The sequence below is a fragment of the Nelumbo lutea genome, chromosome 6 (genome assembly GCF_056320005.1).
Source record: "Nelumbo lutea isolate HS-2025 chromosome 6, American lotus-T2T, whole genome shotgun sequence".
Lineage (NCBI taxonomy): Eukaryota > Viridiplantae > Streptophyta > Magnoliopsida > Proteales > Nelumbonaceae > Nelumbo > Nelumbo lutea.
Genome location: NC_142689.1, coordinates 5,650,017 through 5,673,947, shown reverse-complemented (window position 1 = coordinate 5,673,947; position 23,931 = coordinate 5,650,017). Strand labels below are relative to the sequence as shown.

The window sequence follows — 23,931 nt, the reverse complement described above, 5'->3', positions numbered from 1 at the left end:
TATATATTTTATATATTTATTAATTACCTAAAATAATTAATTGGTTGATTTTAAATAAAATTGAATGTTGGACCGAATTTTAATTCTAATATTAATTTTTAATTTCTATTGAATATATTCGAATATCCATTTTTCTAAATTCAGATATTCACTGATTCTATTCCAATTCGATCCGTTTACAACCTAACAATTAACCACCGTACAAAAAATAAAACATTTTGCGAAAAAACAATAATATGCCAATCCGGCACCGTTTTCTCAAAACATACCTCTGAGAAAACGGCCAAGCACCAGTTCAGTCAACGCATAAGCCCTCTCAGACGTACTCCCACTCACCAGTCGGACCACTCCAAATCTTTTGCATATTAGCGCGTTTGCCAGCGAAATCAGGAATCAGGATACGCATTATTACGCGTTACGGCGTACGTTCGATCGGACGGAGAGCGGTAGGGGACACATTTCAATAGCTTGGGCCCACAAAAATAAATTAAATTAAATTGAAAAACCCGGGAGAAAAGAATGTGCTAGCTGGGTGGAAATGGAATTCATGTTGCTTTGGTGACGAAGCATTCAATGTGACCAACCTTCTTTCACTCTGTGATCTTTGTATAAATAGTCCTCTTGAGTCTGGACCCATCCTTCTCGGTTTACGTTCTCTAGTTTCGGAACAGATTGTTATTTTACTCGTTCCAGTTATTTTCTATGAACAAAAACTACCTCTGAAGGGTTGATCGATCGATTGAAGTTCAGATATATCTGCTATCTTGTACAAATTTCAGTCATGAACTCGGAATAGTAAGCTTCTCCTTTTGATTGGATTCTTTCGTTTTTTTTTTCAGTTTTCAGGTATTGGTGAGTAATTTATGTTTGTCGGTTGCTTTTGCACCCGAGTCTCTGGTTCTCTGCTTATTGATTTTCCTCCTTTCCCCATTTTTTTTCTAATTCGAGAATATAGTATTTGCTTGATGCAAATCTATTTTCTTCGAATTGATCTCCTGGATTGGCTGTTTTGTAGATTTTTTCATATGATCATCTCATAACTTTATCTCCACTACATGCTTCGTATCCCATATAACTTTTTCATTAAGACAACGAGGGAATTGCATGGGTTGATATGGTTTTAGAAATTGGTTAGATTTTGTTTGTACTTGGCACCTCAGTCAGGGATTTTTGGGAGGCAAATTAAGGTACTTTATTGCTTGTTTGGTTATTGCATTTGAATGAGGGGCCTGGATATATGTTTGGAACACTGCATGGAGTTGTTGCAATTCATCGTATTGGAACAGAGATAAAATGTAAACGTGAAACTTGTGATTGGACGCCAATGTAGTGAGGGAGAAGAAATGAACACAAGGAAAATTGTCTCTCATCCTTATTCTGGTGAGCACATCAGAAGAATTCATTGGTTTGAATACTGTAAATCCATTGATAAATTTAATGTGGATTGAAAATTTTGGTGTCTGAATGTCTTGCACCTTAATCCCTTGATCCATAGTTTTGAATGTGAGCATGCATCTGCGCAAGATGGACTTGTCAAGTATAGAGAAATAGGATTGGCGGAATTCTAGGTTTATGGATAACAATAGAACAAATTAAACTCAGCATAAATCAATGCAAACCAACACTACACAGCTAAAATAATTTATATTGTATAATGTGTAATAATTTTTTCAAAGTATTATAAAGATTTTCTGTACCAATCAATTTGTTACAACCCTAAAGGTTAAACAGCTTGACTTGATACTTTCCAACATTCTTGAGACTCATTGCATGTTGGTCAAGTATGGAACAGTTGGTATTAGAGTTACCCTACATCCTAGGTTTGAATCACAGAAAGGGCTACCTGGAGCAGAGTGAAAAGCTACCAAAAGGAAAGGCTGCCTGCCACTAGAGTGAGAGCCGTTGGGATGTCGGCTGTGGAAGTGTGGTATGTTTTGATCCCAACGGTTAAACAGTTCGGCTTGACATGTTCCAAAGTAAGGCATTTGGTGTATTGGTCAAGTATGTTACCCAATTTTAACTTAAGAACCAGGTTTCTCTAATTGTGTCATGGGCCCTGGAATAGGATCGCGTCACGGGTCGGTCCACGGGGAAAAGCTCTTGTTTTCCCTTGTTCCTCCCCTTCCTAGCTGAACCTATCTTGGCGTCCTAGAGGGTGATTTGTCCAAGAGATCAGCGAACTCTCCTTTTACTCTCTTTCTTGACTGGAAATTTGATATCCTCATTCAATAATGGGATCTCCTTAAATAGGAGATTACAAGAGTCCTAATCAAAGGGAGTCTCCTTGCTGAATAGGGAGACTTCCAGTTCTATCTTGCTAAGGATACGATAAGCTAATCCTAATCTGATAAGCTACTAACAAGATAAGATAAGAACAATAAGATAAGAACAAGCAAGATGATCTAATCTAATCTAGATAAGGCTGCTGTTGCCGAACTGGGTAGGATAAGAATCATTGAATCACTGCTGCTGCTGGCGGTGGGTCAGGTGCCTGTTGCTGCCGGTGGCGACGGTACGTCTTCTTGAGGAATGCGTCCATAACAAATTGCATATCATGGACCCAAGCAGGAGAAGAATAATTTCTTTTCATGTTGATATTGGTGCCCATATGTTTTTTTTTTTTTTTTTTTTTTGAATACATGATTTAGTCATAGCTTTAAGGCCTTCATGTTTCAATATACATGCAGATATGAACCGGATATATTGCATCAATTAAGTTTCACCATGTCCTAACTTCTTACTTTAGTTGATAAACCTATCAAGGAGTCCTGAAGAGACAGGTTTGATATTGGAACAATGATGACCAAATGACTGAGATCTCATAGATTCATTGTTCATATAATTTATGGTTTGATACTGAATCTTCTTTAAGAAGACACCATGGCTTGTAAATTCTTATGAACTGAGTTTGTTTAATTCCATGGTGGACTTATGTTTTAGTTAAATGAAGGATTAATCTTTTGCCATTGTTTGGATTCTGTTGTAAGGCTTGAGTGTTCCTATAATTGATGTTAGTGGGACAGCTTCAGTTTACTTTCTTTTCTTCTTTTCTTATTGTTCTTATTCTAGGATATGCCGCCAGGGGCATACTTGTATTTTTGCCTCTTTATAAAGATTAATATAAATAGAAAATTGGCGGCTGCTAGTACTGAGTTTTTTGCCTCTCCTTTCTATCATCCGTACCTCTCTCTCTCTCTCTCTCAATCATCACAAGGGACCACATGGTATCTGAGCGGAACTTCTGGGCTGGAGAAGACCTACGAACCTAACATCAGTCTTTCCGAAGGGGATTGGGATGTGACTACTTTTGTTTTAGAAGGAAAAGGAAAAAACCTAGCGGCGGCTTGTTTTCTCTTAATTCTCTTTGGCGACTGTGCTTGCAGAAACCCTAGTCAGTCTTGCGGCTGTACTTCTGCTGAAACCCTAGTGGCTCCATGCGACAGTTACTGAAAACCCTAGTTGTGTCTGGCCGTGGGCTGGTGCTGGTCTGCTGAAACCCTAATCGAAGAAGGGTGTTGATGGTGCAGTGAAACCCTACCAGGTTCTGATCTAGTGTTGAACAGGTGTGGTTTTGTTTAAGTTTATCTCAGTATTCTTTATCCAATGGTGCGTAGGGCTTAGGCCTTGATTATATGGTTACTAGTTTGAATAATTGGTTGGTTAGAGTGGGGGAACCACATTCGGATTGACAGTAATGTCTGTGTTGGTGGTGCTAAACCGATGACTGGACTCCTTGTTGTTCTGTTTGGATGTTGTAGTGACTGATTTCTCATTCTCAGCAGTAGTTCTTGGTGACTGATTTCTCATTCTCAACAGTAGTTCTTGTGCTCTCAGCAATATTGAATAGCTTGTTGCTCACATCCTAGGAGTAAACCCTGAGTTGCCACATTCCAGTTGTGGCGGCTGTGCTGTTAGGTGGCATTTGGACTGGTTGGTTGTAATTTTCAATGGCAAGTCAGGAACTGATCTCACTGGGGAACACCTCAACCTGCAACACAACAGGTATGGGAGGTGAAACCATGGTCTTTCCCATGCCAATCACCCCCTTGAATGGTCTGAACTACCTGGAGTGGGCTAAGAGTGTAAAACTCTATGTAACAACAAGGGGTAAGGCCGGTTACATCAATGGAAGGGTGAAAGAACCTAAGGGTGATACGGCTGAACATGATAGGTGGGACCAAGAAAACAGTATGGTGATGTCTTGGCTCCTTGCAGCAATGGAACCTGATGTGAAGAAGAATTTTATGTGGGCAGACACCGCCAGTGAGATCTGGGAACAGGCCAGAAGTACCTATTCTGAGCAAAGGCATTATGCCAAGATTTACCAACTACAAGCTAAGTCCTCTACCTGTAAACAGGGAAACTGTAGCTTGTCCTCATATTATTCGGCTCTTACCTCCATATGGAAGGAGTTGGACCATTATCAGCCCATAGAGTGGAAGCAATATGATGATGCTAAGGCCTACAGGAAGCTGATCTCTCAGCAATGGGTGTTTGCTTTCTCGTTAGGGCTGAACCCTGTATATGAACCATTAAGGGTACAGATTCTAGGAAGCAAAGAATTGCCTACAGTGCATGAAGTATACTCCCTTGTCCAATCTGAGGAAAGCAGGTGGAGTGTGAAGGTTACAGCCGAGGGGGAGCAACAAGTTGCCTTGGCTGTGGTGAATAACAACCAAACAGGGAAGAAAGGTGATCCTAAGAAGGCAGATGATGAAGATAAACTCTTTTGTACCCATAGTAGAAGGTCACGACATACACGTGACACCTGTTGGGACATCCACGTGAAACCCAAGTGGGCAGCAAAGAATCAAGAATAGGGTAAAGGTCACATGAAAAGAACTAGTGCAGCACATGTGGCAACCCAAGATACTCAGGTTGTCGGTAGTACCCGGGACTCTCCTAATAAACTTGACCCCAAGGAGGATATAATGAATTCATTCAGAGTGCATCTGGAATCTTATGGTAGGGCATTGCGGCAATTGGATACCTCAGTCACTGGTACTCCCTCTACCTCCTTTGCATCTACTTCAGGTAATGTGGCTTCTGCATTCCATGTCACTCCCACAGATTCCCCTTGGATTATAGACTCAGGGGCCTCAAATCACATGATCAGTTAGCCTAACCTATTCCATTCTTATAGCCTTTTGTCAGGAAGGGATAGAGTGAGACTTGCTGATGGTTCCTTCTCTTCCATTGCAGGTCAGGGATCGATATCCCTTCCCCATGGCCTTAACCTGAATTGTGTATTGCATGTCCCTGAACTTCCCATAAATTTGCTTTCCATTAGTAGCATTACAAGTTCTTTAAATTGTAGTGTAACCTTTTTTGCTGATTCATGTGTCTTTCAGGACCTAACTTCTGGGAGGACGATTGGTAGAGGAAGCCTGGTGGATGGTCTCTACATTCTCGACAACAAATCTGGTCTTTCTGTGTCATCCTCAAAGTCACATAGTCAGTCAAATAAGAGTCAAATTTTGTTGTGGCACAGTCGTTTAGGTCATGTTTCTTTTGAAGTAATAAAATGTTTGTTTCCACTTTTATTTAAGTCGTGTTCAGTGTCAGATTTCATGTGTCAAACGTGTCAGTTGAGTAAACAATGTAGAACAACCTTTCATTCCAGCAATAAAAGATCAAATGTTCATTTTCATATTGTGTATTTTGATGTATAGGGGCCTACAAATGTAACCTCTGAGGGTGGATATCGATATTTTATTACATTGATTGATGATTACTCTCGCTATACATGGGTAATCCATATGCGTAGCAGAGACGAGGTTCCAAAGATAGTGCAAGACTTCCAGAGGATGGTGTTTACACAGTTTCATGTTGAAATACAGATCTTCCAATCTGATAATGCGAAGGAATACTTCCATGGGGAACTAAATGAGTTCTTCGCTTCCCATGGGTCTATTCATAGAAGCTCATGCGCCAGAACACCACAGAAAATGGGGTTGCAGAAAGAAAAAAACAGACACCTCCTTGAGATAGCCCGCGGGATGATGTTCCACATGAATGTCCCAAAGAGGTTTTGGGTGGATGCTATACTTACAACTGCGTATGTCATCAACCGCATGCCCTCCAGAGTATTAAATTACATGGCCCCTCATCAGTTACTGTACCCTCAGTCTCCTTTATTTTCCATCCCCATGAGAGTCTTTGGTTATCAGGCCTTTGTCCATGATTTGTCTCCATCCAGAGGTAAGTTAGATCCTCGGTCCATTCCTTGTGTCTTCCTGGGGTACCCATCCTCTCAAAAGGGGTATCGGTGTTTTGATCCAGTTAGTCATAAATATTTTGTGTCTATGGATGTGTCCTTCTTTGAGTCCGGGCCATTCTTCCCTCATTCTCCTCAGGGGGAGAGCCGTAGTGTGGAAGAGGAGAAGCAGGTTCAGGTGTCCCTTCCTTCTATTCCGGACCTCACTCCCTTTTGTGTCTTCCAGCGTACTCGTCCGAGAGATCAGCAATGTGATAGAAATGTGGAGCAGCCAAACACTGAGCAACTGACGTCATCAGAATCCAGGAGGTAAGTCCAACCCCTAACCCTTCTCCCATTGTGGACGACCTAGACATCCCTATTGCTCAACGAAAGGGAGTCAGGTCGTGCACTACCAAACGCTCCATTACCCACTTTGTTTCCTATGACCACATCTCTCCCTTGTACCGAGCCTTCCTATCGGTAGTTGACTGCATCCCTGTTCCCAAGAATGTTGCAGAAGCCTTAAAATTCCCTGAGTGGATAGATGCCATGAAGGAGGAGATTGATGCCCTCCACAAAAATCAGACTTGGGAATTGGTGGATCCCCCAGAGGGGAAAGAACCCGTGGGGTGCAGATGGGTGTTCACAATTAAGTACAAGGAAGATGGAACAATTGAAAGGTACAAGGCAAGACTAGTAGCCAAAGGGTACACACAGGTATATGGAGTTGACTATGATGAGACTTTTGCCCCGGTGGCTAAGATGAACTCGATTAGGGTTCTCCTATCCTTAGCTGCTAACTTTGATTGGGAATTGCATCAACTGGACATTAAGAATGCCTTCCTGAATGGTGACTTGGAAGAAGAGGTATACATGGTTCAACCTCCTGGATTCTCCGCCAAGGGAAGTGAAAACAAGGTGTGTAAGCTACGGAAGTCTCTCTATGGCTTAAAACAGTCTCCCAGAGCCTAGTTCAGTAAGTTTCACATGGCAGTTCAAGAGATGGGGTTCCAACGGTTCCAGTTTGACCATACACTTTTTGTGAAGAGATGTCAGGAGCAGGTTGCCGTATTGATAGTGTATGTAGATGATATCATCCTTACAGGGAGTTGGAGTTCAGAGATACAAAATTTGAAACAATTTATTGCATCCAAATTTGAAGTGAAAGATCTAGGACTCCTAAAGTATTTTCTTGGGATCGAAGTTGCCCGTTCAAAAAGGGGTATTTTTGTCTCTCAAAGGAAATACACCCTTGATCTATTACGGAATACAGGTAAGTTAGGTGCAAGGCCAGCAGACACTCCTATGGATGCGGACCACAAGCTAGGTGACTATATTGGTGAACCTCTAAAAGATGTAAAGCAGTACCAAAGGTTAGTGGGAAAGCTGATTTATCTATCCATGACCCGTCCAGATATTGCCTATTCAGTTGGAGTTCTGAGCCAGTTTATGCACTCTCCTAAGAAGCCACACATGGAGGCAGTAGAGAGAGTCCTTAGATACCTGAAGAAACATCCAGGAACAGGCCTACTATTTAGTAAACACAATCACCTGAAGGTGGAAGTCTTTACAGATGCTGATTGGGCAGGAGCAGTGGATGATAGAAAGTCCACTAGTGGGTATTGCACATTTGTGGGAGGAAATTTGGTGACCTGGAAGAGCAAGAAGCAAAGTGTGGTAGCAAGATCAAGTGTTGAAGCTGAGTATAGAGCTATGGCACATGGGGTGGCTGAAGTCCTTTGGCTAAAGAACCTCCTAGGTGAGCTTGGGATTGCTGTTCATAATCCTATGTCTCTTTACTGTGACAACAAGGCTGCAATAAACATCACCAACAACCCAGTCCTACATGAGAGGACTAAGCATATTGTGGTGGATAAGCACTTCATAAGAGAGAAACTGGAAAAAAGGGAAATTTGTATCCCTTACGTCAACACCAAGGAACAACTTGCTGATGTCCTCACAAAAGGACTTCCGTGTTCGCGGCACAATGAGCTATGTGACAAGCTGGGCATGATAGACATCTTCAGCCCAACTTGAGGGGGAGTGTTGTAAGGCTTGAGTGTTCCTGTAATTGATGTTAGTGGGACAGTTTCAGTTTACTTTCTTTTCTTCTTTTCTTATTGTTCTTATTCTAGGATATGCCGCCAGGGGCATACTTGTATTTTTGCCTCTTTATAAAGTTTAATATAAATAGAAAACTGGCGGTTGCCAGTACTGAGTTTTTTGCCTCTCCTTTCTATCATCTGTACCTCTCTCTCTCTCAATCATCACAAGGGACCACAAATTCCATTATGGGTAATGGGTAAAACTTAAATGGTATTATAGTTTTTTTATATGATTCAAGAAAATACTTCTATTTATGTCTCAGTGTGTTTGCAATGCAAATCCTTACTTTATTTGTGCTCATTGGTGTTATAGTTTTACACATGTTTGTTTGCAGTGGTGATTTGCATCCCAACCTGATAATTTGCACTTTTTACTTTATTTGTGCTCATTGGAACAAAAATTTTGCATCCCAAAATCTGATACAAAACTCCCACCAGTATCCAGTACTAATGGCTAAATAGTAAGTTTATGTATGTTCTATTTGCAATAATAATCTGTTATTCTTTACTCCTGGGCCTCCTGGCAATATCCTAGTTTTTTCCCAAATAGAACATATGCAAACCTATATTGTGAGAAATGCTGCTGTTAAAACCTTGTGGTTATGTAATAATAAAAAAACCTTGTGAATACGAGCAGTTAGAAAGGGAATAAGTTACTTTGTCTCGGAAGGGTGAAGCATGGTCTTAGTATTTCTGGATGTTAATGCATATGCCCCCTAGTAAACAATTTGATTTATATATTTTCTTAAAATGGTGAGGTTCTACTGAAAAGTAAGCAGGATAGTACCACTAAACTGGAAAGGATCACCTAAGTTAGCAGGAGTATACTTCACATGATAGCAGGAGTCTCAAGATACCTTAACCTCTTCATGTCATCGTTGCGACAGCCTTCCTACTGGTTATCTTGGATATTCCTATGAAAATAGAAAGTTGTGCTGAATTTCATGTTTAGATCAATGACATATACCAAACACTGTGGACCTATTGGAGTCTTTTGGAAGCAGGTAATGGATGAAGAGAATCACCTTCACTAATAGAATAAATACAAAATAACTATAAAGCCTTCTGATAGCCATGAATTTTGAAGTTAAAATTGCTGGGGTACTTCTACATCCAACTTTTGAGGAATCCACTGTTATTGTGCTTGATGTCACATGAGCACTAAGGTAACTCAGTATTATATCATCAACCATTGCTTCCCAAAGTTGACTCCTTAATTCCTTCGAGTCAAGTTGACTTCAAGCCTGCTGATTCAAGATGATTGATAAATCCGAAGTTCAAGGTTGCGTAAATCAATCTTTGGACCTTTTCATGTGATTTCTCTCCCTCTAGTCAAGTATAAATTCGACCTGACCTAGAAAAGAATCATAATATTTTCCTTTTTCCCTTTATTTAATAGGTTCATCTTCCACTGCATTCTAAATTTGACTCAGTGATGAAACTAGCTAGGAGGACAGTGATGTGCTTCTATGCTTTGACTTTTTCGTATTCTATTTTGGTCTGTCTGTGTTTTTATTTCAGTCCCATTCAAAAGAAACATGGATATTCAAAAGAATGCATGTGCTCAAATTTTCTACACCTCCGAAGTTCCAAAGTAGCCCCTTAGTTATTGGTGAACCAGAGAAATTTATTTTGGGAATAGTGGATTGTAGAGTACTTTGGTTGGATAGATGACTAACCTTGAGGTTGTTTGAGAGTTCATTTTATCTTAAAAATGATTCTAAGATGGAAAAAAAACGCATCAAGTTAAACCTCTTGTATGAGGGTTGTGGACTATGGATTATCTTGGTTGGATGGATGACTTACTTTGATGTCGGTTGAGAGCTAAGAATTCATTATATCTTGAAAGTGATGCTGAGATAGAAAGAACAAATCATCAAATGAAATCTTTTGTCTTGTTGCAGTGTAGCAAAGTTGGATTCCACCCATGTGTTGCATGCTAGTTTTACTGTAACATCCCTCGTTCTTTGGTCGCAGTTGGGGGGCTTTTGTTTAGACCTATATGATTCACAAGCGTAGATTGTTTTTAAGTAGTTCCCGTTGTAAGAACTTTCTTTTGATATTGTTAATTTGTTATTCTGAACCTTTTCTTATTATTCTGAAGTTTAAATATTGAAGCTATTAAACATTAGGCCAGTAGAGCAGTAAAACTTTCTTGCCGGTGTTTCTTAATTATAAAGTTTATACCAGGAAAGAAAGGTCATGCTTTTTTAAGATCTATTATTAGTGTTTGCATGGTTATATATGTAGTACTGCAGTTGTACCTTGAAATTTCCTTTTTAAAGTCTATCCTGGGTGTAACTCAAAGCATACATGTTCTTCCCAATTGATGTTTTACAGTGACTATCTTTTCAAGCTTCTGCTTATTGGAGATTCTGGTGTTGGCAAGTCATGCCTTCTATTGCGATTTGCGGTACAGATTCATGTTTTTGTTTATTCTGTTTCTTTGCAAAACAGTGAAGGGGAGAGATGCCCTTCCCCCTTCTTTTTTTTTTTTTCTTTTATCTTTTTCTTTTCTGTGAGAGGATGGCTAGCAATGTTGAAAGGGTGAAGTATCTTTTATAAGGAATAAAAGAGGAAATAATTGGCAATTTAAATGAAAATCAAAAAATAAGAAAGCTGTAAAATTATTGGGAGGAGCATAATATCAGACTGTGTGTGTGCATGTACTTGTAATATTTTATTCAGCCTTGTGTGGGTTTATTTATTTCCGTCAATTAGCATATCTTCAGATTTGCAATTGCTGATTACTTTGTGTGCTGTGTAGGATGATTCGTATTTAGATAGTTACATCAGTACTATTGGTGTTGATTTTGTAAGTATGCTGACATGCATTTCAAAAATTTGCTGCCATCTTCTGTACCTCTGTTATTATCTTCAACTTCTTGTAACTTCTCTTTCTTTTAGAAAATCCGCACTGTAGAGCAGGATGGAAAGACAATAAAACTCCAAATAGTAAGTACCTTACTAATTTTTGGTTCTAGATTTGCACAATAATACTATCCAGTATTCAGTCCTGATGGTTAAATATTCATTCCTTCTTGCTTTAGTGGGATACTGCTGGCCAAGAACGTTTCCGGACAATTACAAGCAGTTACTACCGTGGTGCACATGGCATTATTGTAAGTTGATATGCTTCTTGCAGTGGTTTCCCCCCTTTTTGATACCAAATGTTACAGTGCATGTACTACTCTTTTTGGCCAGATTGTCTATGATGTCACGGACCAAGAAAGCTTCAAAAATGTCAAGCAATGGTTGAGTGAGATTGACCGATATGCCAGTGAAAATGTGAACAAGCTTTTAATTGGAAACAAGTGTGATTTAACTACTAATAAAGTTGTTTCCTATGAAACTGCGAAGGTAGGATAATGCTACTGACATTGTTTCTTGTACTTAATGAGGATCTAATTTGTGCTTTTCATTTTGTTACATCTTAAGGCATTTGCAGATGAGATAGGCATCCCATTCTTGGAAGCAAGTGCTAAGAACGCCACTAACGTTGAGCAAGCATTTATGACCATGACTGCAGAGATAAAGAACAGGTAAGTTCCTTTTTTTTTCCTCTAATTTCTCTTTCAGCCATGGTACATATTTTTTGGGTAGTTCGGAAGGGCATTCAATGTGGCAGAGTTGATATCAAATTATTATTTTTTGGATCAATAACTTCTTTCTTTTCCATCTTGAAGTGACTGTTGGGATTGCAAACTGTCTAATGAATAGTCGGGTCTCTCTGACACTGTCAGATTAGAACATGCACAGCAACAAACAATAAGTGGGCTGACTGCTTATTCTGATTAGGTTGTGTTAGAACTTAGGAGTTTCTTCTCCTTGAGGCCATACCACCTAGAATGATCCAGTTCAGATTTTTAAGAAGTATACAAAGTAGAATGACATTATCCAATATTGTTCCCGAATTATCCTGAATTATAATTTTCTTTTTCTGTTCTAGGATGGCAAGTCAACCAGCAACAAATGTCAACAGACCAGCAACCGTGCAAATGCGTGGGCAGCCACTCAATCAAAAGAGCACCTGCTGCTCCACTTGATTTGGCTTCCTCTTCCTGGAGTGGACCAGGGAATATGCTTATGAGTTATGGTCAGTGGGTACATGAAGTTGCAAGCCTGCAGGCTGCATGATCACATGGAGTTTGAAACACCATATCCAGTCCCTGGTTATCTGTAAAAAGAAAAAGGCAAAGGACATATTGGTGGTATATAATTGTGTTGGGCATGGGCATTCCCGTCTTTGGACTTCTGGAAATTGTGTTGAACTGAATATAGCAGCTGATAAGCTGAAGTTTGTTACCCAAGTATTATTGCAATCTGATTGCTTTCTAGTCGTATAGTTTTCTAAGGTGGGCTTTATGTTCTACATAAATTGATAAATGATGGAGAGGGTCATGGTGTTCATTGGCCTGTCCCACATTGAGGAAAATGTGCCCCTCGAGGGCCTTTCTTGTCAATACATTTTGGTACAGACTCAACAGACAAATAACAGGTATTTGTATTTACCAAAGTATAACTGGTGTATTGTCCTTTTTCTCAGGGTATTAATGAAAAAGGGCCTCAAGTGACTCTTGGTGGCCAACATTTGCCTTTAATACTAGATTTGGCCAAGTCTTTTGGCAATTGGCATGTCGGTCATTTGAGATGAGAAATTCCAAACTTCTCTCTCTCTGCGCTCCCCCCCGCCCCGTACTATGGAGTAAACACATGTTTAAATTTTCCTCTTTGCCATGGTTGAATAAGCTGTAAGCAAAGTGTTGAGATGTACTAGTATACATGGTATATATCAGCCTGCATCGAGAGAGAGATAGAGAGAGAGATCAGTTCATCCCTTCATCCAAGGCTCTAGTTCATGCCTATTATCATGTATTTTGAGAAATTGCTAATGAGTTGTTCTATGTGGTGTCAATGGCACGTAGGTGTGTTAAACTAGAAAAATGCGCAATTCACCAATTCTCCCGCTTTTCCAAGTGGAAACTTTGCTTGTCTGTATGTGTGTTTGAATATGCCAACAAGAAAAAACTCAAATTCTACTTCTATTGGCCAAAGTCTTGTTTTTTATTACCAGATTTACAATTTAAAACTTTCATCACAAAGCCATTGTGGTTTTTGTTTTAGTTTATTTTTATTTTGTTGTGAACTGCTTAGCTGTTTGATATCAGAGAAAATAATACACTACCTTGACTTGAACTAGGGATATGAATGCTAATGGGTCGGGTTAAGCAGTTAATTCGGGTTGATCCTATCCTATAGGATTGAGGCAGGGCTTTGATTCTTTATCATTCTTCAAGTTCAGGGTTTGTTGCCCTAAAGCCCATTGGATCATGACACCCTTATATACTAAGAGTATTTAAAGAGTATAATTTTTTTTCATGATTGTTTTAATTTTTCTTCTTTCACCGAGGTGAACCAATAAACCAAATTCTAATATAAATACAAGGGTAAATTACAAAGACCCCCCTTGTACTATGGGGTTAGTGACAAAGTCCCTATGTGCTTTTTTTTTTTGCAACAAAGACCCCCTAAACTTTAGCCATTAGATAAAGACCCCCTTGAGCGTTAAGTCAGATGATGAAAAACATTAAATTACTAGAATATTTCACTAATTTTTTTTATTTTCTTTTTCTTACCTTTTTTTCTCTCAAAACATATTTAAGCACTCTACAGAGTTCCAAAAATGTCGACTTCTGTATCTTGGCATAAACCCCACCATCCCACTTCCTAGCGGCCAAGGCCAACTTCTCACCCATGTGCAATGCGGCATCTACAATTTCCACCACGCTATCGTGTGTCGAGTCTATGATCCCATTTTGATCGCCTCCTCGGCCTTCATCTTCGCAGCATGCAGAACCACGTTGCGCCGAGCCATCGCGATTAAATCTTTTCTCTCAACAACGCCATGAAGTAGTCGGAAAGGGTATGCCCAATGTTGAGCTCGCTCATGTAGAGGACCCCTCATCCTTCCTCATCAAGACGTAGTCGTAGCTAAGCACAAGCATGAACCCAGCAGCGGCGGCGTGCCCCAATACTGCTGCTATAATGGGCATAAGGAGGGAGAGCAGGTTAAGTCGTCGCCCATGTGCGGAAGCTGGTGGAGGAAGGCGTTGGATTTATTTTTCAACGTCGCCCCTATGTCGTTTCCCACTCTCCCTGTCAAACTATTTATGGGTGGAAACATCAGTTGGATTTCTTTTTCAACGTCGTCCAAACATCAGCTGTGCGGGTTTGGACAGCTCCCCTTTGTCGATGGCGATGGATAAAGTTGAGTGAAGAGAAACATCAGTTGGATTTCTTTTTCAATGTTCAACGTCGCCCCATCGCCACCGTTTCCCACTCCGTTGCAACCCCGTTGGCCTTGTGGTAGTGGCACCGCTTCTGTTGTGCTGAAGGGTCCATGGACCAGTTCACCTCCCTACTCTCCAACGTCGGAGACGACGCATACAATGGCGTGGCAGAGGAAAATGAGTTGCTTCCTTCCTTTCCCTTCTCGTGCTTCCCTCGCTCTTGTTGTTCATCTTGAATGATACAAGCTTTTACGACCTCTTTTGCATCCATTCCCTGCAAAATAACCTCAATTACTTCCACCCCAAATTCTCATGACTCTTAGTATAGCAAGAAAGCAAACAAATAGAGAGTGCTTGAGGTAAGGGTAGTTTGTGCATTTAAAAAATTTTAAACGTTTAAATGAGAATCTTTTTCAGAGTTAACAAGTAGAATGTAAGTCATTGTCTAACGGTCAAAGTTCAAGGGGTCTTTATTGCAAAAAAAAGTACAAGGAGGGACTTTATCACTGATCTTACTTATAGTAGAAGGGAGGTCTTTATAATTTATCCTAAATACAATTAATGGACTTAGATATATAATTTCATTAAATTTAAAAGTTTAGGCATCACCCAAATTACAGGTATTTATATGTAATTTAAATCCCAAAAAGAACCAACCAAATGAATTGTCGGTTGCAGTTATGACAGGTGGAGGAATCTGATTGGATAATCATGTATGTATTATGAAGCAACAGCAGAGGAAAAGAGCGGGAAGGCCTAAAACCTTTTTATTGTTTCTTTTGCTACCAGGCAATAGGCATAAACCCTTCTTGTCCCCGTCTCTCGGCCTCGCGAAGATCCTAACCCTGCTTCTTCGGTATTCTATATGCATTACTACTCACGCTCACAGAAGCATTTTCTACGTGAAGCAGGTTAACTCTTTCCCCCCATTCTCTCTATTTGCTTGCTCTCGTCCTCCTCACTATCTGCGTGAAGGAAAACAATAGAAAAATCTGCTTGCTTTTAAATTTTGATTGCCCGCCGTTGGTTAATGCTTAATAGCTCTTGTAATCGTTTCCTTCTGATTTTAGGTTAATTGGAAAAGGGACGTGGAAGACGAAGAGAGGAAGAAGATCGTTCCTGAAGGAAAGAGATGAAGAGGAAGGACCAAAATTAATACTTAACGAGCGATTCCAGATTTCTTCTTTATCGGAAAAAAGGTGAACAATAACCCAGTATCACCTTATGGACGATTGTCTCAGTTGTTATTTCTAGGCTTTCTACTGTTTTTATTTTTATATTTTAATATTTTTTTGTATAATTTATGGACAAAGCTTAATGGAAATTAGTGATGGGTATTTATGGAAAGGGATTGTGAGATATCTGCAGGGTTCCTTCCTAATGTACCCGGTGGAAGGTTACTCCTTATCCTCAATTCATTTGACATTTCTCTGTTACTTTTTTTTTTTTTTTTTTAATTTGTTTTTCACGTTTAGACGTTTCTTTCTTTCTATCTTCTCATTACCATTTGTTTCTGTCTGAACTTGGTTCTTTTTTTTTTAACTTTATTTTCTTCAAATGCATAAAGACTGCTTTAATGTTGCATGATGTAACTCCAGATTTCGAATTAGGTTGAATTCTAACAGAAATAATAAAATTCCTAGTTAATTAACTGTCTATTTATCTTTAACGTGGACTTAGTTCGATTTAGAGAAAAGAAGAATAATCAATTAGTGAAATTTATCATGTGTGGTAAAGCTGTATGTCCTTTTTTCAATTTTATCTAAGGTTTTTTGGATATAATGAAGCTGTTGGATGTATGGTCAAAACCAGAATGCTTTTGCTATCAATTGTGTGTTAAAAAAATAAGCCCATTGTTTTTGCTTGTGCTTTTTAAATATATCTCTTACTTGAAATTCAAAATTTTATTTTGCATTTTTTTGAGCAACTTGATTTGGATTTACATATATTGTGGTAAATTTCATGTATTTTCTTTAGATGGAAACCAAGAATGGTTTGTTTGTGTCAAGTAGATCATCTTTTCTTTAATTCATGTCCAATCTTATTATTTCCTTCTAAATATTAATCTTTTTCCTATGCAAGAGATTGTTGAATTGTGTATTTTCTCCACTAAGGAAGTCTACAGTTTCTTAACTCCTTTGAATAATTTGCTCTGCATACTTCCCCTTTTCAATTTTGGCCTATAGATGGAGAGAGAACATAATTAAATGTTTACGTCCACTTGATCTATAATTCAGGTTCTATAATATTTTCAATTTCAGAAATCAGACTGATTGTCTGATTAAGAAAAATCCAGAAATCCATGATAAAACTGGAAGTCAACCCTTTGTCACTTTTAGTTCTTAGCATTTTTGAGCTCTCCCTTTTAGTTTCTTTAATAAATTTCCTTTAATTTGATCTATGTGGCTTTGTTGATCTTGGAGTGATTGAGAAACGATAGTATAGTTGTTTAATGACAAACTTGGAACTTTATTAAGCGATACTTTTCCTTTTTCTAATTCTGTAACATTCTTCTCTTTTACTTCTTTTCTTCAACAACTATGATGGAGGTAATTAATGTAAATATTTTGTAGTTATTTTTATATATTATCATTATTAAGTATTATAATTTAGAAGTAGCATATATATATATATATAAAAGCTTATGTCTATCATGCATACAATGCCTTCTGAACTGTTTCTTTAAATGGTGGAGATTTGGCAAGTTTTCTTCACACGAGAGGAACTTTTTCTCATCAGTTTGAGATCTACTTCACAATCATGCCCAACATATGTCTTATCTAAAGGATCTAGATCAATGACAGTAATATGTAAACTCTATCTTTTGGACTTGCACTTGTTGGGCTTAGTGATTTAAAAGGCGCGCCTAAGGTCAGAAGCGAGGTGCTTTTCAAGCAGCATGCCTTGCTTGTGTCAAGGCACAGGGAATTAGATAAAGCACTTGTCTCAGCAGTCAGCAACTAGGTGTTTGCCTCGGGCAGGGTGCTAGGTGACCAACGCGAGTGTCTTAATAATGCTGTATTATGTATTCAAATTTTAAGTTTTGTATACGTTATTCATGATGTATTAAAGCTGTTTTGCCTAAAGTTTTTGATATATGGCCTGGTAAAGGTAGTTAGAGGCTTAGAGCACTAAATAAAGTGATAGACCAAGTGAGAAAGAGAAGTAAGCTTGAGGCTGGCAAGCCTGAGTGTGAAGAAGATACTAGCAATGCAGTGGCTGAATTGATTCAATCCAAATTCTAAAAGTGTGTATGTGTCCTTTTCTTTTCTTTATTTACCCACTGATTTTAACGCCAAAACAATGGCTTTGCCCCATTCTCCTTTTTAATTTCCATCTATCTTCCCTTTGTTTTTACACCAAAACAATGCTAGAAGTTGGATTTGGGATTTTGGAATTGAATTTTCTACTTGACAGTCTTGATTTGGCATTTGGATTTGATATTGGTTTTGGATAATTAGATAACTCGTTTTATTTTTGAATTATTTAATTATTTTATTCGGATTTGATTATTGATGGTTGCAACTCATAAATCTATTTTAAATTTCTGATTTGAACATGCTAGTGCAATTTCTTATTAAATGACAATAAACAATTGCATATTTCTATTTTTAATTTAGATTGATAACTAATTTAGTTTTTATTTTCTTATAGACCTTCAAAGAGTTAAGTTAGGCTTCTTTATCAAGTTGAGTCTAGAGATGGATGGCAATACTCAGAAGAGCAATAGAAAATATCCAGCTTGGAAGTATTGTTATTTGCAAGATCCCAAGAACACCAAATCTGTCACTTGTAAATTTTGTGAAAAAGTGACAAATGGAGGGATATTTAGGGCAAAGGAGCACATTGTTGGTGGTAGGAGAAATGCTAAAAAATGTAACAAGTGACCCAAAGATGTTAGAGAAGAGGTTTTAACATACATGCAAAGAAAAAAATCCAAGAAAGATGACATGGTTGGAATGCAAGAAGAGGACAATAATGACTATGAAAATGTAATTAAAGATGAAGATGAGTTAGGTGAGGAGGTTCAAGGCCTTGGTGGCGGTAAGCATGGAAAATATGTATGTACACCTACTGGTAGTGGTAATGGAAATGCAAATCCAATAGTAGGTTCTAGTCCTTTTGTCTCTAGTGGATCATGTTCCAGACTAACCATAAAACGACAAAAGGGTCTTTTGGATGGATTTTTTACCACACCTAGCCCAGAACAGGTCGTGGATATGAGAAGAGTTAAAAAAAAAAGAATAAAGAAAAACACCATCAATGATACACATAATAAAGAATGGAGAGAGCTAGTCTCTATACGTATTGCTAGATGGTTTTACCAAACCGGTATTCCTTTAAATACCATTTGCTTGAAAAGTTTTGAAGCCATGGTAGAAGCAATTGGGCAATATGGACCAGGATTAAAGATCCCAAGTTACCATGAATTGCGGGTTCCTTTTTTAAAAAAGGAGGTGGATTACACTATGACATTGCTACAACATCATAAGGAGACGTGGGAAAGGTGGGGTTGTTCTCTTATCCTTGACGGGTGGACTGATAGGGAAGATAGGGCCCTCATAAATTTTTTGGTTCATAGTCGTGCTGGGACTATGTTCGTAGAAAACATTGATGCTTCAAGTGATGTAAAGAGGGCTGAGAAATTGTTTACTTTACTTGATAAGATGGTTCAAAAAATTGGGGAGAAGAATGTACTTCAAGTTGTTACAAATAATGCGCCAAATTATGTTTTGGCTAGTATGTTTTATAACTTAATTACTATTTTTATTCATTTTCAATAACTTTCCTTCAGCATTTCACATGTTTGGCAATAGTTATTGAGTTCTTGTTTTTTAAATTGTTATGTTGTATTATTAGGGAAGTTTTTGATGGTGAAGTATCCTCATCTAATGTGGACTCTGTGTGCTACCAATTGTCTAAACTTGATATTAGAAGACATTGGGAAGCTACCCGTTGTGAAGAGAACAATTGAGAAGGCAATAGCATTGACGGGGTACATTTATAACCACCCTGGCTTACTGAACCTAATGAGGAAGTTTACAAGCCAAAAGGAATTGCTTAGACCAGCAAAAACTCGTTTTGCTACCTCTTTTCTTACATTGCAATGTATATATGAACAAAAGAAGAACTTGTGGGATTTATTCAATTCAAAGGAATGGAGTGATAGCAAATGGGTAAAAGAAGTGAAAGGTAGAATGGTAAGGGAGACAGTCATGATGCCCTCATTTTGGAATAATATCATCTCTATAATTAAGGTGTGTAATCCTCTTATTCACGTCTTACGTTTGGTAGATCGTGAAAATAAGCCATCTATGGGTCATATTTATGAGGCTATGGATAGGGCAAAGGAGACCATTGCTAATGCATTTGGTGGTAACAAGGAAAAATATGAAAGCATTTTTGAGATTATTGATAAGAGGTGGGAGTGCCAACTTCACCAACCATTGCATGCAGCTGGTTTCTATTTGAATCCACAATTTTATTATGATAATACAGAGAAAATTGATACGGACGAAGAGATTGTAAGTGGGCTTTATAAAGTAATCCAAATGCTTGAAAAAGACAGGGACAAGGCAAGCTTAATCATTGATGAATTATCTAAATATAAGAATGCAGAGGGCATTTTTGGTTTTAATATGGCCATTTGTCAGAGGAAGAAAAAAGAACCAGGTGAGTAATAACATTTACTTAATATTATAATAACTAATCGTTCATATTTTTATTTAGTCAATTTACTAATTTGGTTATTATTTATATTTTTTCAGCTGATTGGTGGATTACATTTGGTGCTTCAACTCCAAATTTACAGAAAATTGCTGTCAAAATTCTAAGTTTAACATGTAGTGCATCTGGTTATGAGCGAAATTGGAGTGTGTTTGAGCATGTATGTCAAAATAAAACTACTATGCTTGTCTTTTTTTAATATTTAATCTTATGTTTACACTTAAATTCTGTGCTTCTGATAATCCTATACTATTTTGAGTTAACAGATTCATACCAGAAAAAGAAACCAATTGGATCAAAAGCGATTAAATGACTTGGTGTTCATTAGGTTTAACCAAATGCTCAAAGAAAGTTTCAACTCACATAGTATTATTGATCCCATTTCTTTAAAAGATTTAGATGAGAACAATGAATGGTTATTGGGAGAGATGGCATGTGATGGTGGTGGGGCAAAAAATGATTTGGTGTTTGATAATGATTCATTGACACAAGGAGATGGAGATGGTGCACTTTCTTCTGGAGTTGAAGAGTTGGAAGAAGAGAATATTGATGACTACAGATCAGATGATTATGAAAATGAAATTGAATTTTCAAGTGAAGATGAAGAAAATGATGAATGAGACTTCAACAATAGATACACAACTGCTTATTATAGTTTATATTTTGTAATTTGTACTCTTGGACTGTACTGATGCTCATGTCTATCGTTTTTTTATATTAACATATTCGCCTTTTGCTTAATTTAATTTATTTTAAAGTTCACATATATCTGTTTTTTTTTTCAATTATGTACTTTATTTTTTTTAAAAAATGCACCTGCTTCAAAAAAAGGCACACGCCTCACCTTGAGCCTTGTGCCTCAGGTACATTTAGGCCCTTGCACTTTTAAATTACTAGTTTGGCTTGGAGTGTTTTCACTTTCAGCCAGCAGGTCCACAATTTTAGAGCAAATATCTAGCTAGGTGTGCATCTAAGGCCAAGTTGGCTGCGGTTGAGGTTAATCCTAGCCCAACCTTATGTGTTAAAAGCCTAACTGTACCCCAATCTAATGGTTGGTTAGGTTGTGTTTTGGTTGGAACCTTATCTACTAAATTAACATAAGATATGCAAGAAAACATACAAACTATCATAGTCATGCAAGCACACATTAAATATGAAAATAATACATAAAAATCATGTGACAATATTTGTGATACATAAAAATCATATGCATTACTAGTGTAATACATCAGGTTCGCAATGCAAGCCAACCTAACCCAATACCTTTTCCTCCTGGATTTGATTGGGTCTGGATTGGCCAAGGCCAAATCCAAGTTGCACCCCTATGTCTGGCCCCTCAGAATGAATTCAGTCTGAGCCCAGGATGGTAATTTGAAATTCAGGATGGCTCTCAACAAAATTAGCCTTCCCTAGTCCCTACTCCATTGTCTCATTTGACAATCAACAAAAAGTCCCTGTACTATTTTGGATTCTGTTACTCTCTGGGTGTCTTCCTCTTTTTTGGATTCTGTAGTTCATCCTAAATGACGGGAATAAAACTCCCCAGCTTCCAGTCTGATCTCTAAATCTACCTCTTTCCTATTGCTTGAATCAGAATTCCAAGTGCTCAAGTGCATCAATGGATTTCACAAGTAGATAAAAGAAACCATAAGTAGATCCAAAGACCAGCAGAAACTAGATTTAACTCCTTAGGTAACGAGGATATCTGTAGGAACCCTTAGCTTATTTCTTAATGCAAGAAGCAAAAAAAAAAAAAAAAAGCAAAACATAAATGCCTGGCTTTGGTGTTGATATCTGCTGTTTCCATCTCCCCGAACCCATCTGATACCAAACAGTAGATTATTACTGGTTTTGACTTGAGCACAAGTTTGTAAAAAGAGTGAGATGTATTCAGGTTTCTCTCTCTCTCTCTCACAACTAAGGTATTGTAGTATTTAAGTTTTTGTATGTCTAGAAAGATTACACCCTGTACACCAAAGCTCTGCACCATGGGGGACATACATGTACCATATGTATGAGAAGACGCCTATTCTCAAATCTTTAAACTTTAAGAAAATAACCATAGCAAATGCCCTCAAAACTCATTATGTGTTAACACCCTTAACCTTGTAACATCTCTTTATATTACAACAGGGTTTATCAATGATGAAAGTGTCGGACATAGCTACAAAAACAGATTACTGAAACAATTCATCAAAAAAAGGTACACTTGAACTGATAAAACAAAGCAAAAGGTACACTTAGTTGTTATGCACTTGTGTTTTTTCCCACTCTATTAAAAAAAAGAAAAGAAAAAATGGGTGGCTTGACAAAAAGTGATATGGTATGTGAAAATGGAAAATCTTGTTTGTGCTCTTAGTTGCAAATTTGACTCGCTAAATTTCATTTTCAGATATATGGTTCCATACAGCAGAAATAAAGTTGGGAGGATCCGGCTGCTGAAGCATCAAATTTCTGGTCTTATCTTTTTTCTGCTTTACCTATATCACATTATGATAAACAGTTAGATAAGCAGTTGTTGACTTCATCCATGCCCAAAATAGGCTCAACCGAGAAATCTCAGAATTCAACTAAAAAGTGACTTCCAATGAAAGAGGATGAACTTGTGTTGAAACAGGAAAATCTAAAACCTGCAAGGTAAAAGCTTGGACATGAGATTGATGAGGTCTTCTCCAACAAGAAAACAAGGAAGAATATTGAAGGAACATGCTGAGAAACCAACAGAAGATGTTACTTCTAACCTAAAGAAAAAAGAAGGAGGGTAAAGTTTCTAAAAAGGATGGGCTTTGTTGATCCTCCATCTCGACCAAGAAAGAGAACAGAGGATGGGCTTGCTATTTATACTGAAGAAAAGTTGGGGATTGGGAAGTCGGATGCTGTAGGTACCCCTCTTTGTCCGTTCTATTGTTCTTGTTGTTTCTAATAAAAAACTCTCCTGCTATCCATTTTTTTGGATTTAACGATAGTTGGAGGTGACAGGTGAGTTCTTCATTTTTGGATTGTATATTTGAAGTCTTATTAATGTAAATTTGACTTAATATTTATAGGTATGAGTTGTTTAAATTCTAAATTGCTACTCCTACAAGCTTGAAACATTTAGAATTTCCAAGTTGGTCTAAACTCCATACCTCCATGACTCCTACCATGTTTGTGAGTAATAGCTAGAACTAAAACATGGAGTCTTGTAAGTGAAAAAAGACATAATCCATCATTATGCCATGCTCCAATTACTTGTCATAGTAACATGTATTTTGAATCTCAACTGTTTAGAAATTTTCTATTCTTAGTGGATGTTTACCAATAAATGTTAAAAATTAATTATTAATTTTCTATTTTGAATCTCAACATTTACCAAGTGTGTTCCCATAGTTTACACTTCACATGCTATTCATGTCTTTCCTATGTGTATAGCTTATTTATTGTCATCTAAAACTTACATTTTGTGCTAAAATATATATATTTTTTGGGAGTTATTCGAGTTTTCCTAACTTACGCATGTATATCTTAATTTTTCCATGGTATCAATGTGCATCTAAATCACATTGTGACATGTCCCTTAGAATTGTCTTTCCCATATTATTTGCGTTCTGATACCTTTGACCCTTAATGT

At 37.8% G+C, this 23,931-nt stretch overlaps 2 protein-coding genes across 7 annotated transcripts; both read left to right on the top strand.

Moving 5' to 3' along the window:
• Positions 1–337: 337 nt before the first annotated feature.
• On the top strand, positions 338–12,820 carry LOC148847015 (ras-related protein RIC1-like). The gene is made up of 8 exons (XM_088949359.1): positions 338–795; positions 10,645–10,717; positions 11,072–11,119; positions 11,212–11,259; positions 11,355–11,426; positions 11,509–11,664; positions 11,743–11,846; positions 12,254–12,820. The coding sequence occupies exons 1-8, from the start codon at positions 782–784 to the stop codon at positions 12,348–12,350; spliced, it is 612 nt and encodes a 203-aa protein (XP_088805485.1). The 5' UTR covers positions 338–781; the 3' UTR covers positions 12,351–12,820.
• A 2,416-nt stretch (positions 12,821–15,236) lies between these two features.
• Positions 15,237–23,391, top strand: LOC148847014 (uncharacterized). Of its 6 annotated transcripts, XM_088949357.1 has the most exons (7): positions 15,332–15,505; positions 15,665–15,793; positions 18,249–19,334; positions 19,455–20,267; positions 20,363–20,481; positions 22,714–22,778; positions 22,939–23,391. In XM_088949357.1, the coding sequence occupies exons 3-6, from the start codon at positions 18,515–18,517 to the stop codon at positions 22,738–22,740; spliced, it is 1,779 nt and encodes a 592-aa protein (XP_088805483.1). In that variant the 5' UTR covers positions 15,332–15,505; positions 15,665–15,793; positions 18,249–18,514; the 3' UTR covers positions 22,741–22,778; positions 22,939–23,391. The 6 variants fall into 6 exon arrangements, 3 of the variants coding, with proteins under 3 accessions (XP_088805480.1, XP_088805483.1, XP_088805481.1); XM_088949354.1 differs by lacking the exons at positions 22,714–22,778; positions 22,939–23,391 and adding an exon at positions 20,588–21,086 and having other exon boundaries at positions 15,237–15,505; XM_088949355.1 differs by having other exon boundaries at positions 22,714–23,391.
• Positions 23,392–23,931: the final 540 nt, after the last annotated feature.